An 18,782-nucleotide genomic window follows, 5' to 3' on the forward strand; every position below is an offset into this window, starting at 1 on the left:
TGAAGTGTGTGGTCACCTAGTGGGTTGGCGGGTTTAGGGATAGAGACCACTGTATGCGATTGCCCTAGACGTGCACGCTAAAGTTTGGAAACTACATGTAAGACGCGATGCTCGCGTCTACGTGATTGTGACCTTAATAACCAAACCTAACCAAACGATACTTGACGTGAGAGCCCCAATAAAAAAGTTTTAAATGACCGAATGACCCAACAATGCCTGGCCGAAACTGTATGATTGTAGAAGACGCTACTGCCTACGCCTTGTCCTAATCGAGGTGGTCACTTTGAACAATTTTAAATTTTTTTTTTCTCTGTGGTATTGTTTTGAAAATAGACAATACCGACCGGGAAAATATTAGCTAAGATTAAGATTACATTAAATAAAAACTCATTAGTGAGCAACTATTGGGCAAGGAAATAATTAAACCTTAAAATAGTTCAAACTTGCTTGTTTAGTGTGTCCTGTTATGGTTGGGTCCTGATTTCTAATGACGATGTAAGTTTCGTTACTTTTAATAGCGATAGATGGCAGTCACAGAAGTGGGCGTTTCCCAGATCCTGTTGTGCGATGTGTTTTGTTTATGTTTATAATTAAAGAACTTCTGTCACAGATGTTGATTAGATTAATGTGAACTTTTTATTTAATTTTTCCTTTATGTGTCTCCACATTTAAACATACTGTTCAAGTAATTTTTAGAAATTAAATATTTTATTTACAATTGTTTTGTACAACCATCATTAATTCGTATTAGGCTTACTGTGTTTCGGTATTCTTTTACAATCTGACTTAGTATGTAATAACTAATAAAAAAAATATCCTAGCATGTAATAACATTAAAATATGACAATCCCACTTGACACTATTAATTAAATTAATTTGTACAATTTGCTTCAATTATGTGGTGCTTTTATTTTGAAATCTGTATGCATTTGTTTCGTATATGTTCTTGAATGTGTTTCTAAAATTCAGAATGCTGTTTTAAAACATGCTATCATACGTATCGAATTTAATTTTTTTAAAAATTAAATTCGATATGCGATTCAAAATCTGTATGCATTTATTTCGTATATGTTCTGGAATGTGTTTCTAAAATTCAGAGTGCTGTTCAAAAACATTGCTATCATACATATCGAATTTAATTTTTTACAAAATAATTAAGGCTGAAAATTTTTGCATTTATATACAGAAATAGAGCTGCAATATTTGGAAATGATCGTCTCATTTCAAATGTTTAATTATTTAACAGCTCTTTTGCCTAAGTTCTGGTTGGTCCAATATTTTACATAAGCATTATTTGTAAAAACAAAATTTTGACAAAGTATTTCTGGGACAAATTTTAAAAGATTTAATAAAGAATAGTCTAAAATCAATGTCTTACTACTATACTACTCATTATTAGAAATAGTTTTTAAACATATTTGTTAAGTTATAACAATTGTTAACTTATGTTCTGAAAGCGAAATTTGAAAAATTGAAACTAAATTACTTTATACTGAACCATGAGTTTTATAATGCTGATTTTTATTTTTTTAAATTATATTCGAGTCAATTTCATCATTTTTTGAACACTTAGTTTTAAAAATTGAGAACTTTTTTTTGTTTCATTTGTGCTTGTTTTTCAATTTTAACTAAAGCTAAGCATTAACTTAACTAAGCTTCTAATAGACTTTATTCTTTTACTGTCCTTTTCTTCCAGTAAAAAAGTAAATTAAATTGTAAAAAAGTTAAATTAAGATTTTTAGCCTTGAAATCTTTTATTTCGTTTTTTTCTTTTTCAAAAATTTTTTTATGATTTTATAGACTGTTTTATTATGAAATAGCAACTAAAAGGGTTTCTATTAGGCTGTAATGTTTATTTTTTATTGAAAATACATTAGTGGGAAAGCTAAAATGTTTAGCTTTAAAATTTTCTTCCAAAAATTTAAATCAATTTTTATTTTTTCTGTTTTGCTTTTGTATATAATCTTTGTTTTTATAATAGTGCTGTACTTCAAAAACATTTCCGATAGACATCTCTTTTAATGTTTTATGGCTAATTATTTATTATTATTATTTTTTGTAAAATATTATATTAAGCATCTAAGTTTTGTTGTAAGAATTAAGATGATTTTTTTTCTTTTTTTTATTTTTTTATTTTACATTTTTAGTATTTTTTAATAGCTGTTAGTCAGCTCTTTGTATCTTAAATATTTCTAATTATTTTTATTATCAAAAGATTTCTATTCAAGTTATTTTCCCTTTACCCATACTAATAATACTGCTATGTTTTGATTATTTTTCTTAAACTTATTTTGATTTTAAAAATAACACTTAATAAGGATTTTTTAGAAGGAAAAAAAATTCTATTCAGTTGCCGACTATTTGCTATTTGGGCCCATTTTTTCTGGCGAATATTCGGTTTTTATCTATCTGGCAAAAACACTATTTGTTACATCCCTAATTTATATTCAGTCATGCCTATCTGTTTATGTATAGTTTTTCCGAGCTATTGTATTCTTTGCTCTACATTCAACCAATATTAATTCAATTTCTTTTGTCACAAAACAGGTTAGTTTCAAGTTGTTGATTCTCCTGCTATAGCTATTTATATAGCAGTAGCCACAGAATTACATATTTGTTTTCTTAAACTTCTAATAAAACTATTTTAAATAATTTTTCAAATTGCTAAAATGCTAGAACAATATTACTATTATGAAACCCTCTTATTTTAACACCTTTTCCATTAATTTCAGATGGCTTCCAAAATCTGCTGGCTTCTATTAGTGATGTTATTAAGTGTTTCAACATTTGGATTATCAATGTGTTGTATCATAATAGTATCTGTATTCTCTTCAATTACTGGGTAAGATTGTTATTATTTGTGATTACTATGATGTGATGATTTTTAATGGTGATTACAATTTTAGAAAATTTTAAGATCAAATACTGATTGAAAAATCCAATTGTTGAATCAAAATTCTCTAGTTGAATGACTTTTTTGAAACATTAAATTTGTCTTTAACATGTACTACATACTACCTTTATAAGTTGATAAGAAAATTTAAGTAGTAGTTTCATAATAATCTTTACTTACCAGAGATCAGTCCAGGCCAAATTTACTACTGTTTAGCGATACCTTCACAAATTCAACTTTAGGGAAAACGGTAGTTTCACAAAATACTTTTTCTTAAAATTTTAAAGTACCTCTCAGAAAAACCAAGACAGACCCCTGCTTACATGTTTTCACTGATCAGCCTACCTATATGAGTTTAACTATAACCCAAAATTACATGTTGCTATTAAATGAATAATTCCAAGAAACTAAAGCAGTGAAATATTATTTATAAAACTTTAGTGGCTTTACAAATATGTGAATGGAAGAAAAGGTAGAGCTGTTTCAAGCGCTCAAAGATAAGCACCTATTCTCAAGACATGACAGATGATCATACATGGCAACGTTACTTTTAAAAAGTAACGAGTAAAAGTACAAGTAATTTTTAAAAAAGTAACGAGTAAAAAGTAAAAAGTTCGTATTTTAAAAAGTAACGAGTAAAAAGTAAAAGTACAAGTACTAAACAAAAAAAGTAACGATTTAAAAGTACATTTCTAGGAAATTGAAAATTCAAAGTAAACTAAATTTTATTGAATAATATTCTTATGTTCTTTAATGTTTTTGCAAAATTGTTGTTATTTATTTTATTATTTTTAATTTTGAAAGTTATGGACATTAATTTATTTTTTAATTTGGAAGAATATTATAATATAATTTTATAATATAATCGTATAATATAATTTTAAAATCAAATATAATTTTAATATCAAACTTTTTATGGATTTGCGCGAAAATTTTTTTTTATCTATTGATTTTAATTTTTAGTTTATTATTTTTATTTATTTAAATTACCATTGATTTAAAATTGTTTTACTCTATATAAACGCGTTTTAAAAGCACAAACATAAACAAAGCAAACACGGGGTTTCAGATAGCTTTGTGATCTTTGAGCTGGTAAAAAATAATTGAATGTCCAGTATAAGTTGAAACAGAACAGTCTACAGTTTTATTTGTAACAATGGCTAATGCTGAAGTCATGCGAGAAAATCATTTTCTAAACATTAGACTTAGGCACCTAAGCTTAGAGATTTGACTGGGCGTTGTTTGACAAGGTCGGGCATAAACATAATTTCAGTAAAAAATGTACTAGGTAAAAATGTATTTAGTAAAAAATGTATTAAGACATAAATGTATTATTAGTGAGTTCAAAAAGAAAATTGAAAAACGTAATAACAAAATCAAACATTTTTTATTTAAAATGTATTATATAAATGCATAAAACTCGAAAATGAATGAAAATAACTTGCTAATTAATATTTTTATTCAATTTGCAAAATAATTGCATTTCGAAAGTGGTGTCACTGAGTCTGCTGCGAGAATTTCTCAGAACGTGCATAACCACGCTGAATAAGCGCTCCACGGGAGGTCAAGGTATTTAAACACACGAAGTTAGCTGTGAATGCATATATATTGCACATTAATTTTATAAATTTAAAAAACATAAGCATTTTTTCTTCAAATTTAATTTATTTTTTAAATTTTTTTTTAGAAAGATTTTCGAGTTTCAGAAAAAAGTAACGATTTCATTCGACATTTCCGTTACAAATACTTGTACTTTTTCCCTAAAAAAGTAACGAAAGTACAAGTAAAAGTATTAAATTTAAAAAGTAACGAAGTACAAGTAAAAGTACGTACTTTTTACTTGTACCGGCGGTACAAGTAACGAAAGTAAAAGTACTGCCATATATGCAGATGATCCATCAAATCATCCAACTTGCCAAACAGGAATGTCATTCACGCTTGAGAATGAGCATCTGTTTTTGAGCGCTTGGAACGTGTCTACTTTCGTTTCCATCTGTGTATTTTTATATTTTACTTCATTTGAATATTTCCCTATAATGTGAGTGTCAGTGCTGTGATCTCTATCTTATCCTAGGTGGCAAAATATGTTTTGAAAGAAAGCACAGAAACTAAATTCACCAGCAAAATGATTGATTATATTTGGCTGTGCAACTCTCTATGTTAGAGTGTGTCCGTAGATATCTATGTATTGTTAACTATGTGTGTTGTAAATATGCATGTAAATGTTATTAAGAGATAAGCATTTGCTGTAGTTAATATGCAGAAACTATCTATGTTCATTAAAAAAAACATTAATTTACTTCAGTATGATATTTCAGGGTTGTTACGCTACCTGGATAAATGTAAAAACCTGGAAAAGTCAGTAAATTTGTAAATTATAAAAAAGTCTGGGCATTCTACATTTCTGAGCAAAAATCTGGAAATGTCAGATAGTTTGATTTGGCAAATTCCAAGCACGCGATGTTGACATCAAAATTTTTAAGAAAAGAATTTCCTGTTCAGGAACTTCTTTTTTCCATTTTACTTTAAGTAAAATAAAATTTAAAATATAATCTATACATGGCAAACATTTATTCTTTGTGGTTCACTATATGTTTTGTTCACTGCACTGCTAGTGAATTCTGCTACATTAGATTGGAATTTTTTTTAATGTATCTAAAAATTCCGGAAAAGTCATAGAATTTTATTCTTCCAATTGCATAGGAACCTTTATATTTGCTCTAATACCCAAATCAATAGTCTTGTAAAAACTTTTATAATTGTAAAATTTTCAAGTTATGTAAATATTGTATACAAGAATCACAATGCTTCTTGAAAATGTATTTCCCTCACTCAGGATCGTTGTGATGGAAATCAATGATTTTATTTCAAATCTTTGATTTAAATCAATTTGCAAGGACTTATTCATATTTGTTTAAGTCGAATTATAATCTCTCTTTTTTCATTCAACTTCTACAAAGGCTTTAATTTTTGATGCAAAGTTAAAAAATCTAGGATTTGCGAACTGCGTATATATTAATTCCATTAAATGACTAGAATACATTGAAGAGATTTCAGTTTAACCTGTTATGATCAGCAAACTAAAACTGAGAATTTTTTTGAAAATTTGAAATAGCTCTTTATTGTTTTAAATCTGAAGAAAATATTAGGGAGACCTGAAAGTAATGTCATTTCAGTGCATTAAATATTCGTTAGTCTTAAAAGCCAATGTATTTTTTTCGATTCATTTTCGATCCGGCATTGAAAGGTTGTTGCTAACAAGGGTGAATACACTGTTGATTAAAAATAAGATCCTAATAACAAATATCAAATGCATCGAAATGACATTACTTTCTGGTCCACTTATACAATATGTATTCGTCAAAGGTTTGACACTGTAATATATTTAATCATTTATAAAATTTTCATGCCTTATTACTATTGCTTGAAATATTTAAATAAGTAAGTTTTTTAAATCTAGAATTCTCGTTATGACTTATATGGAAAAACTGGTAAAAGTCAAACCAGTTCGCAAATCATCCCTTTCAAGCAGAGGACGTTCCTACAGCCTGTTTGAAGGAATACCAAAAGTAAATATTAATACATTTTAATCATACATGACAGTAGAAGTATCTAATCCTCCAAATAAGTTTGCTTAATCTATTAAAAAAATGAAAAGTGAATATTATTTTATGTGCTGTTTTGTGTTAAACATTTTTAAATTCTAAGATATATGTTTACCTTACTTATCAATTTTGTGATGTATAAGTAAGCTCTGCTTTTCAATTTTAAGATAAGTGAAAATGTTAGCTAAGCTTTTTAATTATGATGTACATGTTAACTTAAACTCATTTTGTTTGGTCTTACTTTATTGTAATTTAAAATAATTGTGTTCATATTTCTTACAATGTTTCTGTTTATGATATTTACATAATGAGTGTTAAAATAACATACTCAATATTTTAATGAAATTATAGCAATTTTTAATCAAAACTAAGTCAGTTAAAATTTCAAGATTATTTATAAATTAAGTGCAAAATTATGTATCATTCAAGTGATAACAATCTTTGTAATTTCTAATTTTATAAGATTTATTTTATTTGGTTATTAGATATACTTCAGCTTTTATTTTAAGTTATGAAATGAAGTTTTCCAATTTATTTTTAGAATGACATTTCATGTAATGTAGTTAAACAAGTAATCTATTTTAATGATAAGGTGTTTTTACAATGATAAATTGTTTTTACGAATCGTAAAACTCAATACAGAACCATTTATCCAGTGTCCAGAAAACCGGGAAATTTTTGCTTGGTTTTCTTGCCATTTTGAATTTAATAGAATAATTGAGTCTTCCTTGAAACTGAAGAGAGTAGATTGAAAGATGGGTGGAATTCTTTTTCGCCGCATGCATAGAGAGAAAAATTCGATATTTCTTTGACCTTGAAGATCTTGCCCTGTAAATAAAATGAATCCAAAATCTCTAAAGTTACTGAATTTATTAAAAGCATTTTAATTTATCTTTTATAAAGTATTTGAATTATTTTTAATGAAGCTGAACTGCAGAATACGCAAGTTTTAACTAAATTGCGATTTAGCAAGACATTGACAGAGTTTATGCTTAAATTTATGAGATTGATTCCCAAATAAATCACCGGCAGATTGATTGCTTGGTAGAATGGAGAAATCTTGACTTTTTTTTTTTTTTGCTTATAATTTTTGAAAACTAAAACAGCATCTTGTATACGAAATCTTATGAAACAAGTGATTTTGTTTATTGCTTCGATTTATGAGGGGGAAATATCATCAAAATACTTGCTTTACTATACTATGCTATACTATATGAATAGCTTTAATAGTGGAGTGAAAACATAGAATTTTTAATATGTATACTAAAATGGCTAAATTAGGGCTATTTTATTCAGTAATGAAGTAGGAACATAATAAAGCTGTGTTGAATTATTTTTCAGCTATCCAGAAAACCATATTCAGACATCCGGGATAGCGATGATCTTGAGCATTCTGAATAATTGGTTCTCTACTGTATATTATTAATAACAGTTTGAATTACTGCCACTAGAAATACTTTCATGTTTTTTAGTTGTAATTAAAACTTATTTACAGAATTGTTATAGAACTTTTAAGAAGAACTTACAGGTTGACGGCACAAAACATTCTTTTTTTCCTTAAATTTTTAGTTGCATGGTTAAAAGCACTATTTGGCAACTGAGATTTTCATGGTGCTGAGCTGTTTTTTCAAATAATTATAATCACAAAAAGTCTATCTAATTACAATTAATACTAATTTCATTTCTTTCAATTGTAATTCAAGTAATGTGAGCATGCAAGAAAACTGTGAGGGTGTGTGGGAAAAAAATAGTTGGTGTCATCTGTTACCTCTTTACCATCAGCCTAAATTATTTTTATTTTTTATTCGTTTATTCTTGAAATCAATAATAAAAATTTAAACTTTTCAACATCCTCACAAGAAAAAGACTCTTTGAGATCAGAAATGAGACAGAATTAAAACATTAAAAATAAAATTTATATTGAAGCAGGGAAAATAATCAGAGAAATTTAATTAAAACAAGCATTATTTTCTTCTTTTCTGAATGCTTGTGGTCACTGTGGGTATATAATTGTCTTTCTTTTTTTCTTCAGATTGCTTATCAAATGAAAGATTCATCTGATCTGCCAAAAGTTGACCAACGACTTACTGGTTCTAAAGAGATTGATGATCAGTTAAGACAGGTATTCATTTTTTACTTTATGTGTTATTCGGTTTTTAGAGGTTCAATGGTTTATTTTTTAAACTTTATGCTCTAACTTATTAAATAAACCTTTTTAAAAAAATGCATTATGATAATGAATCAAATATTTATTTAACAATAAGTTAGGAAAAACTCAAAAAACATTTCCAATTTTTTTTCAAGAATTTGAAAGTTTAATTTTTTTTTTTTTTTAAAGTTATAATTTGAAACATTTGAGAATTAAGTTCAAACTATATCTTGGTAGTGCTACAAATTTAATTATAAATATAAAAGTTTACAAATGTTAAGTTTTTTGTTTAACTTTACAATTTTTATCTGCTGTTAGTTGTATCAAAAAATGCATAAATTATACAGCGATTTATACTTTATAAGAACTCCCTCCAATCACACAATCGACGTGAAAATAAAAATATATAAAGAACATGTTCAGAAGTCGGTTTTACTATTTTTTTTCAAGATAAAAATTTTTGTTTTAAAGATAAAATTAAAAATATTTCTTATGTACAGGGATGAGATTTTTCCACTTTTTAGTGGAAATCCGCCTTTTTCGCTTTTGTCTCTCAAATTTCAGCCTTTTTATCAAAAACTCCAATTTTCAGTTTTTTTATGAATATTCCGTTTTTCTGAAAATTCAGCCGTTGAAGTAAAATAATTATATTTCTTTCCGATTTATAAAGATAAACACAGAAAATTCAAATTATGTAGCTGCCAACCCTTTCACATTTTTAATAATTTTAACTATTTTCTCCACTTTTACGTTCAGAAAATAAGATTTTCCGTATTTTTACCCGCCCGCGAGGTACTTTATATTTTCGTATTTCAGACGTCGCTGCATTTTAATATCAAACAGTGATTTTCTTATTTACCTGATTTAAAAGTTGTTCATTGTGATTCTTATTCATGCAATTATTGCAATTCTTATTTACAAGGTTTATATCGCTGTTTTTTTTTTTTTTAAATCTATGTAGCAATTCGTATTCGTGTGAGTTGAAATCCAATGTCATGCGATTCCTTTATGCGGTTGTAATAACAAGCATTGATTTTCGTATTTACGCATGATTTAAAAATTAGGCTTTGGATTGGTATTCACGGGATTTAGAAATTATGCATTGTGATTCGTATTTACGCGATCTAAAAATTAGGCACCGTGATTTGTATTTTCACATTTTTGAAATTCAATATGGAGTTTCATACTCACGTGATTTCAAAAAAATTGTGATTCATATTCACGCAATTTTAAAATCCTTTATTGCAATTCTTATACGGAGTAAGTTTTTTTTCTTCTTGAATTAGTTACTATGAAGACGCCCGGTGGCTGAGCGGTAACGCTGTCGTGCCACAGGTCCCTCGCCAACCATACAGCCACAGGTTCGATCCTCGGGCCGGACAAGGTTGACTCAGCCTTTCATCCCTTCAGTGGGTCGATAAATGAGTACCAAGCATGCTTGGGAACTAAACACTGAGGGTTCCTCGTTTGGCTAACCACCTGGTCGGAACATCTGCTCCTGCACCCCAGAGCCCAAGGTCAGGAAAACTGAGATGGGCGCAGTAGGCCTTGGCCCTCTTGGGCTGTCGCGCCGCTGAGTTTAGTTTTATATGATACGATATTATATATTATATGATATGATTTATATGATATGATATATTATATATTATATTATATGATAAGATACGATATATTATATGATAAGATACGATATATTATATGATATGATATGATATATTATATTATATTATATGATAAGATACGATATATTATATGATATGATATATTATATTATATGATATATTATATTATATGATATGATATATTATATGATAAATTATACATTATATTATAGGTCTAGATTAGATAATGAACTTGATAATGAAGAATAGATAATAAAGAAAACTGAGATGGGCACAGTAGGCCTTGGCCCTCTATGGGCTGTCGCGCTGCTGAGTTTAGTTTAGTTACTATAAATGTGGCATTTTTTCTATCAACTATTATTGGTATATATATATATATATAGGCTTTACAACATCAGCGAAACTGGATGAAAATATGTTACTGATATTTTTGCTGTAAATCACGTAATAGTATTTATTAAAAAAAATGAAATGTTAATGTATGTTCTCAGTAGTTTAGTGTTCTAAACTAGGCAGTAATAATTGACTCCTTTGTGACTGAAGAAAAATTTCCAGCTTTATCTTTTCACTTTTTACTAAATGTTAAGTGTCGATGTAATTGTTCATCTATTAATAAATTAGTACACAACTAATTTTATATCAACACATAGTTATTTATTATCTTAAATCGTCTGGATTTTATTATGGAATAATTGCACGTACATAAGATTTAGTCCCGTGAAAATTCAGCTTTTTTGCCTTTTGGCCAATCTCATCCCTGTATGTAGTAAACATAATAAAAGAAATAGCTGTTCTTAATGCCAAAACATATATTAGAACTATTCCAATTCATTCCAATTCATATTTATTAAAATTAAATCTATGAAATCAACCCTCACTAGAACTAAATCTCATACCAAAAACATAGAGATATAATAATTCATCTATATTTCATTTAATTTATCTATTTACCAATTATTTTTAGTATTTAGGTTCAGTCTATTTACTAAACAAATCTGATCATTGTATATAATATTGATAGTTTTAACTGTCGCTTGTTTCACTTTATTTATTTGATCTGTTTAATCTGATAGAATACCATAAAATTTAACACAGGGTTTAAATTTTTATTATTGTTAAGTGTTGTGTTGATGTTTTTCATTTTTTTAAAGCATTTTAATCTATTCTTTCTCAATGTTATATTTTTAGATTTTGTCCAATATTGTTAGAGATTTTATACAAACTTGGTATCAAGAAATATCTCTCAATGAAGAATTCCTTGATGGTTTCAATGAAATGTGTAAAACTATCATCAATAATTTTTCCAAAAGGTAAAATATAAAATTTTTGTATATTTAATAATTTGTAAGCTAAGTTTTTTCTCTACTAAATGCAATTAAACTTTTATTGGTATTTAGTTGATTTTATTGGTATAATGGTGATTGATATCAGTCAAGAATATTTTTAAAAAAATTACAAATCTAAATTTATTTTACGTTATTAAAATGACACTTCTGGCTTTATCAAAATATGTTTGTTCTGTGAAACTTTCCAAATAGAACATCCTTATAACCCACCTCATGTCTCTCTTAAATGTTGGCTAATAAATCAAATATGTCTAAGAGTGTTATTGATTGATACTCTGAACATTTCATAAATTCTCTAAAAGATGAAGAAAAAAAACTTCTTTTAGGAATACTATCATGCAATTAGATTATCTATTAAAATTTCACTGAATTAGTCAAATAGTGTTAAAAAGGAACCAAAACCTAATATAAACCCTTTATAAGTTGACCATATGAAGAAAAATTTAAAAGCTTTTGTTCTTTTGTAATAAGCTACAAATTTATTGCCTAAATGTAACAAAATTAATTTTGAAATGTTGGAGGGAATATAATAAATTTTCTAGTTGAACAAGCTCTTGTGTATAGATATTTTACAAAAATTTTTATTACTAATAACCGACATGCTTATAAAAGAACAAAGATGCATAGATATTTGCTCTGAACAAATTAATTTAATAATAAGTTAGTGTAACAAATAATAATTCCTTCTAGTGATTAGCCTCTTTTTAATGCTGTATAAAATTTTGAAGTCTTGTTTTAAAACTTTAATTACATTTGTCTATTTGAATTGGTTATATTAATGCTACGATGTAAAAAATTATTAAAAAAATCCTCTCCATAAGTTGATCAGAAAAGCAATGCACCGCAAGTTGACAACTTATAAAGGTTCCCCCTGTAATCTCCATAGCAATAAATACCTTGAAAATGAATTAATTCATCTGTCTAAAGAAAATTCTTCTGTATAGGTAATAATGCTAAAGTATGTCGTCAATTCTGAAACAAACAAAAAATATTGTGAATATTTTGAGCAATTCAACATATTTGTATTAGTTTTCCAATGTTTTTTCCTTTCATTTTATAAATTTTTTCTTACGTTGTTTCATATTTTTAGTGCTAAAGAAGTCAATTGGGTTTCTTTTATAACTCACCAAGTTGTTGAAAGTTTTACTAGTCATTTGCGGTTATATCGCCATGCCGAGACTTCATTTCGTCGAAGGCAACGAGAAAGTGAGTTTCAGTTTTATTTTAAACAGATTATGAAAGGTATGTTGTGCGACTTGTGACACAAATATTCTTTATTTCTTCTAGATCCTAATAGAAATTTAAGTATAGAAGCACTATTTTTTGAAAAAGAATTTAATCATGGAGAAAATATATGCAGAGAAAATGTGTGTTGCTCTCCAGAGCATGAAATGGGTAAGCTTGATTTAACTTTTTTGATATTTTAGCCAGCTACATAATATTAACCTCAACAACAGGAAATAGAATTATCCGATCAATTTGAAACACCTAGGGAAAAAAAACATAGTTTAGTTGCATTACTTGTAATGAATCCTTGTCGTTTTATTTATATGTATAGGTGTTGCTCTGCATATGTATGTATTTATATCAATTTTAATTCTTGATTTACATATTGTCTTCTTTTTATAAAATGTTGTCTTTTCACAACAAAAAAAAAACTGTTTTACTGTAACACTTACAAGCAATGTAATTATATTATTTTCTCTGTCTTATTGTATATTAGTCTTAATAAAACAGATTCAATAAACCAGTATGATTTTGCATTTTGACTTTACTTTTTGATTTGATTGAATTTGTACCATTTTTCCATTGAATAACATAATGTAAATTATTTGCTTGGTAGAAAAATAATTAAGAACTAAAGTCTTTTCCACAGTTTAAAAGTTATTAAAATAGGCAGAAAATTCTTTCATTATATTTATTGATTTAATTGTGAGTTGTTCTTATTATGCTTGTCTATACTTTGATTTGAAGTCTAATTAATCTAAATATGCTTCAGTTTTTTTATTTTTCTATCAGCTCATCTTTAAATCGTAAATATCTCTATAATATTAAAAGTTAGAAAGGTTCTTGAATTATTGTGATTTTTTTACTCATTATTTCGATGTTTTTTTTTTCTAATCCCACTAATTATTTTGTGGGATTACTAAAGTGTTGCTTGTTTTATTAAATAATTCGCAGGGGTCTGCCCAGGCCAAATTTACTACCATTTAGCTGTACATTCACAAATTCAACTTTAGGAAAAATAATTTTTCTTGAAATATAATTTTTTTTTCTCGTAAGAATATCTCGTATTTTTGTAAACTCATATTTTTACCATATTTTTGTGTTCATTTTTTTAATATAATTTTTAATATTCACAAATTATGTCTAAATTTTCACAAAATAGGTACCTCTTAGAAAAACCTAAACAGACCCCTGATTGGTATAAAAAAAACATTGAGGTCCTAATTAAAGCAATCTATCACAAATACAGTGGTTACTTTTTGTTAAACAAAAATTCAAGTTGTGGTTAGCAGAATCTTATTCCTGTTTATTCTATATCTTCTATCCTGTTTATTCTATATTATCTTCTGTTTTTTCTATATTTTAAAATTCATATTGAATAAATATTTATTTTATATACTAATTCAATATGAATAATAACTATTGTTCCTATTGATTAAATTATATAGTTGTAAATATTATTCTTGGAGATGTTATTGTTAAATCTTTTTACTATCCCTCTTAATTAAATAAAGTGATTTGTTTTAAACATTTCAGAATACCTTCAAAATGTATGTGATACTGTGTTATATTTATTACTACCTCCTGAAGCCTTTGATAATAATCTTTTGAGAAAAATGATCAGGGTAAATATGTTTCTCTAAATATCATTCTTAATTTTTTTATATTCCTTGAAAAAAATCTTTATTTTTTAACTAATTTTTTTAAATCTTTTTTTTTTTGTTTGTTTGTTTAAACCATCTCCCTATATTTATTAAAAAATTCATAAGAAGCAAATGATTTATTTCGAAAAGAACTATTGGATTCAGTTTTAAAATGAATAAAATTTAAAGCACCATTAAAAAATTTTCATTTTTGTGTTTGTAATTAAATGCTTAGGAAACAAGCTCTCATTTTGGTTTGCTCCTATATGCTGAATACATCGCCTGTGTCCTATTAAAAATATTACATTGGATTTTTATAACCTCTACTTCAAAATAATTCGAGACATTAAAGTAGTTGATTAAACCTTATGCATGCATAAATAGTATATTTGCTTTATCCAATATTTTGATTTATTCATATTTTAAACGTTTTATTTGATAGTGTGTATAAAAATTAAAAAGAACTTGATTCATGCTACCTTATCAATTAATGACTGAAACAAATTATTTTCAGGAAATACTTGTTTCTTCAGTATTAAGGCCTTTAATTTACCAGTTTTCTGATCCAGATGAAATTAATCAGAACTTAATATACTTAGTAAGTTAATGTTTGCAAGATTTTCTGCTTGTTAATTCTGAGTTTTGTTTTTAATGTTTAGTTTGTTTGTTTTTTTAGTGTAAAGATTACATTGTAACTAGTAAAACACTTTTGAATGTTTTAAGAAAAACAGACAATCAAGATGAACTTAAAGCTTTCATTCAGATATCAAAGCATGAGCACAAAGTGCAAAATGCCCAAGATGCTGGGGATAAAGATGGTAAAGTATTATAATTTTAATTGCAATTTTTTAGAACTATTAAAACAAAATTTTATGCTCAATTGCATCCATTATCTTTTACAATGAATTTTCAAGCTATTGATATTTTTAGATTTTCTCTGAATATGTTTCTTTAGTTGAATTTTTATTAATACATTTTGGTGCAACATAATTATAAATGTGAAGATTCTCTCTGTGTTTTGTTTGTTGAATTCTTATTGATGCATTCTGTAATGTAAGTCTGCCATGCACAATCATTATGGGGTACAAAATGCTGTGTTGGGGGCCGATATTAACAAAATGCTGTAATTATTAACATAGTGTGGTATTGCAATTTCTAACTCTTGTGCTAAAAACACCAACTAACTAACTATTTTAGTCCATAAGAAAAATGTGGTTTTGTAAATTTATGGTCTTTATTGTAATAAATTACGTAGTCTACATATGGGAAAAGGGATGCTAAAATTAACTCTTGCTCCAGATGCAAAATAGCCTGTTAGAAATTGTCTTCTTTTTTCAATTTATTTGCACAATTTAAAAGTAACTGCAGCAATAAACCCATTGCGTACTTTCTTAATGAAATGATTACATTCTAATAAAGGCTGAGAATTAGATCAGTTGCAGACATTGCTGAAAAAAATCTGTCTGCTATTTATTTCTATTTTTATCAATATTCTTCTACTTTTATATTTTTATTAATATTTAAGGGAGTTCAGAGGCAAAGCTAAAAGGCTTTGTGGGCTACTTTTGACTTAGTCTGTGAACCCCTCAGCCTTGTTTAGATTTTCTCTGAATATATTTTGCTAATTCAATTTACATTAATGCATTATGATGTAATATGATTTTTGGATTCATTTTATTTTGCTAAGGTCCTGATGAAGTTTATTAAATATATATTTTGAGATGCGTTCTTGAAACAAAGTTTCTAGTACTAATTTTTGTCTTACACAGAGAAAAAAGAGTTAATTAGCATAAATAAAAAGTAATAATTTTATTTCTTGAACTTATTAAGAAATTATTGATTCCTTTTTTTTTCTATAATTTTTTTTATCTCTTATTTATTTTGTTATGTTTGAACAACATCACAGTGATTGAGGAATTGAGCTACCCTTATAAAAGATATCCAGATATCCTGAGAAGTAAAAGTGACAGGTATGCAATGTCAACTACATTGCCACTATCATACAGTCGGTCTTAAAATTGTGGAGTCTTTATCTCAATGACCCTCTTTGCCAATGACAGAATATTGCGAGTGTGTTTTACTGTTTATGAGCATTGCGCAAGTTAAAATTTGCATTTTCCAGGAGTTGAAAACTGATTTAAAAATACAATGTCATGTACCTTTTTATGTTTATTTCTAAGAAATAAGAACAATGGTATTTTCGATGGAACTATGATTTTTAATGTTGTGTAAAAAACATGTGGGAAATAAAATGTAATTTTAAAGAAATATATTAAAATTTTATAGTTATTTGGTATATAATATTGTTATGTGTTCTCCATCGCATATATTAACTAGCTGTAAAAATTCCTTGCAGAAATTAAAAAGTACCTGAAAAGCATTTCTTACATTGAATCAGTTGCTCAACATAGACTTGAAAAATTATTAGGCCACTCCAAACAAGCAGAAAATGACTCTACTGAGTTTTATTTAGTAAGTGTATAATTTTTTGTTTGTGGCATGTTTTCAAAAACATAATTATTTGATTATGTTTAGGTTTTTCTCAGAAATACTTTCTAATAATTCATTTTAATTTTTTCATCAAAATTCATGAATTCTTTGATATTAAGAGGGTTTCTGTTAACATATAATACTCGAATTCGATTTATAGACAAATTTAGCAATTTATACTAAATTGAAACTATATATACTATCTGTCATAGCATGTTTTTTCATTTAAAAAACCAGCTGCTGAAATGGTTATGTACAGTGTAGACTTTGCATAGGAAAAAAATTCATACAACTTTCTATCTAGTAACCTGCATGTCATGCTGAAATATAATTTACATATTTCTTAACATTCAAAAACTGAATTATTATCTCATTTAATCTTTTTCTCAGTAAATTAAAATACATTTTATAAAACTCTTTATACCACAACCTTGAATTGAGTGCTGATTAAAATCTTTTTTTAGATATGTACATCTTCCTAATACATCAGCATGGTATTCAAAAATGGGTTTTCTATGACTTGTATTTTGATTTCTTGGTGGACAGAGGTGTCCTGTTGGGCTTGTCTCTGCTGGCTATTAATTGCTTTTAATTTATTGCCAAGGCTCTTTTTATTAGCCTTGCGCATTCAAATGAGTTGGCAGAAAAGAAAGTGTGAGAAATATTAATGATTTTTAATAAAATCGAAACATTTAGAAGCCATGTGATTTTTAAATTTTATTCTAATGGGTTAGGAAGATTTAGATCTCTAAAAATAGAGTTTTCTGCACTCACTTAATTCAGAAATGGGGTTTAAAGAAATTACGAATTATACGAATGATTTTTATTTACAGAGAAAAAGATTAAATGAGTTAATGATAACAATTGAGAAAATGATAATTTAGTTAAACGACAAAAAATATGCATACTTCAGCAAGACGTAGCCCGTTTTCCATGATGCATTACAAATAGGTGACATAGTTACTTTTTGCCACTTTTTTATTTATATTTTCAAACATTTTAACTTAATTTTCCTCCTAATTAAATTAATACTCCATAGTTCTCTATTTACATACTGTTTTACTCAAATTCTAATGATAATTAAAACAATCCTGCAATTATCCCATATTTTTTTAATACTCCCTATTTATTTATTTTTAATCCTAGGTTAGTGATGTAACTGATTCACCAATTTTAGAAAATAAGAGAAAGCTTGTATCTCTTCCATTTGATGTGATATTAAATAACAATATTGCCTTGCACTACTTCACTCGTAAGTTCTCTCTGTACTACTAACTTCATCCTCTTTTTTGCACCATTTTGTTCCCATTACTCATCTTATAGAAGTAGTAACTGTCTTCTTTTTTCCTACCAAAATAATAATTTAATATGACTTTAAAGTAATTTTATTTCATAAAATTCTATTGTTTATAAAAGATGATTTTATATTAAAGGTACTTCCACTCAGTATTCACTATATCACAAATTTAGAATCTTATTTTAGTCTTATTTAACTATATAATTTATTTATTTTAGTTTTAATTAACTATGTAATTTATTTTGCTAATTTCTTTAATTTAGCAGATCACGATGAATGAAGACAATATTTGATTGTTTTTGAAGTGAAAGAAAATTCCAAGAAAACTCCAATATTGTTTACAAACAATAAATGAGTAGTCATAGAAAGCTTGCCATTTGGACAGAAAATTCAATTGAAATTTGAAAACACTATTACACAAACATTTTAAATATGTGTTAGGGATCTATAGATTTTTTAATTGTAAACTTGCAAATAAGAAATGAGGATTTTATTACCTTTTGTCAACCT

The 18,782-nt window shown here is 26.9% G+C and overlaps 1 protein-coding gene across 3 annotated transcripts in view; it reads left to right on the plus strand.

Annotated features, from left to right (window-relative positions):
- Nucleotides 1-517: 517 nt before the first annotated feature.
- The window catches only part of LOC107438879 (sorting nexin-13), a 45,741-nt gene continuing 27,476 nt past the window's right edge, over nt 518-18,782 (plus strand). Inside the window, exons 1-12 of one of the 3 annotated variants that reach the window (XM_043038850.3) lie at nt 518-685; nt 2,733-2,842; nt 6,354-6,462; nt 8,531-8,620; nt 11,458-11,579; nt 12,706-12,821; nt 12,903-13,010; nt 14,379-14,467; nt 15,000-15,083; nt 15,162-15,303; nt 16,842-16,957; nt 18,122-18,227. In XM_043038850.3, coding sequence (XP_042894784.2) covers nt 2,733-2,842; nt 6,354-6,462; nt 8,531-8,620; nt 11,458-11,579; nt 12,706-12,821; nt 12,903-13,010; nt 14,379-14,467; nt 15,000-15,083; nt 15,162-15,303; nt 16,842-16,957; nt 18,122-18,227 — 1,192 coding nt within the window. In that variant the 5' untranslated portion in view covers nt 518-685. Of the gene's footprint in view, nt 790-2,732; nt 2,843-6,353; nt 6,463-8,530; nt 8,621-11,457; nt 11,580-12,705; nt 12,822-12,902; nt 13,011-14,378; nt 14,468-14,999; nt 15,084-15,161; nt 15,304-16,841; nt 16,958-18,121; nt 18,228-18,782 lie in introns of all 3 variants that reach the window. The other 2 variants (XM_087157601.1, XM_043038852.3) reach the window with 2 other exon arrangements.

This window comes from Parasteatoda tepidariorum, chromosome 2 (genome assembly GCF_982258835.1).
Source record: "Parasteatoda tepidariorum strain Cologne lab strain chromosome 2, Ptep-v5.0, whole genome shotgun sequence".
In the NCBI taxonomy this organism is placed as follows: domain Eukaryota; kingdom Metazoa; phylum Arthropoda; class Arachnida; order Araneae; family Theridiidae; genus Parasteatoda; species Parasteatoda tepidariorum.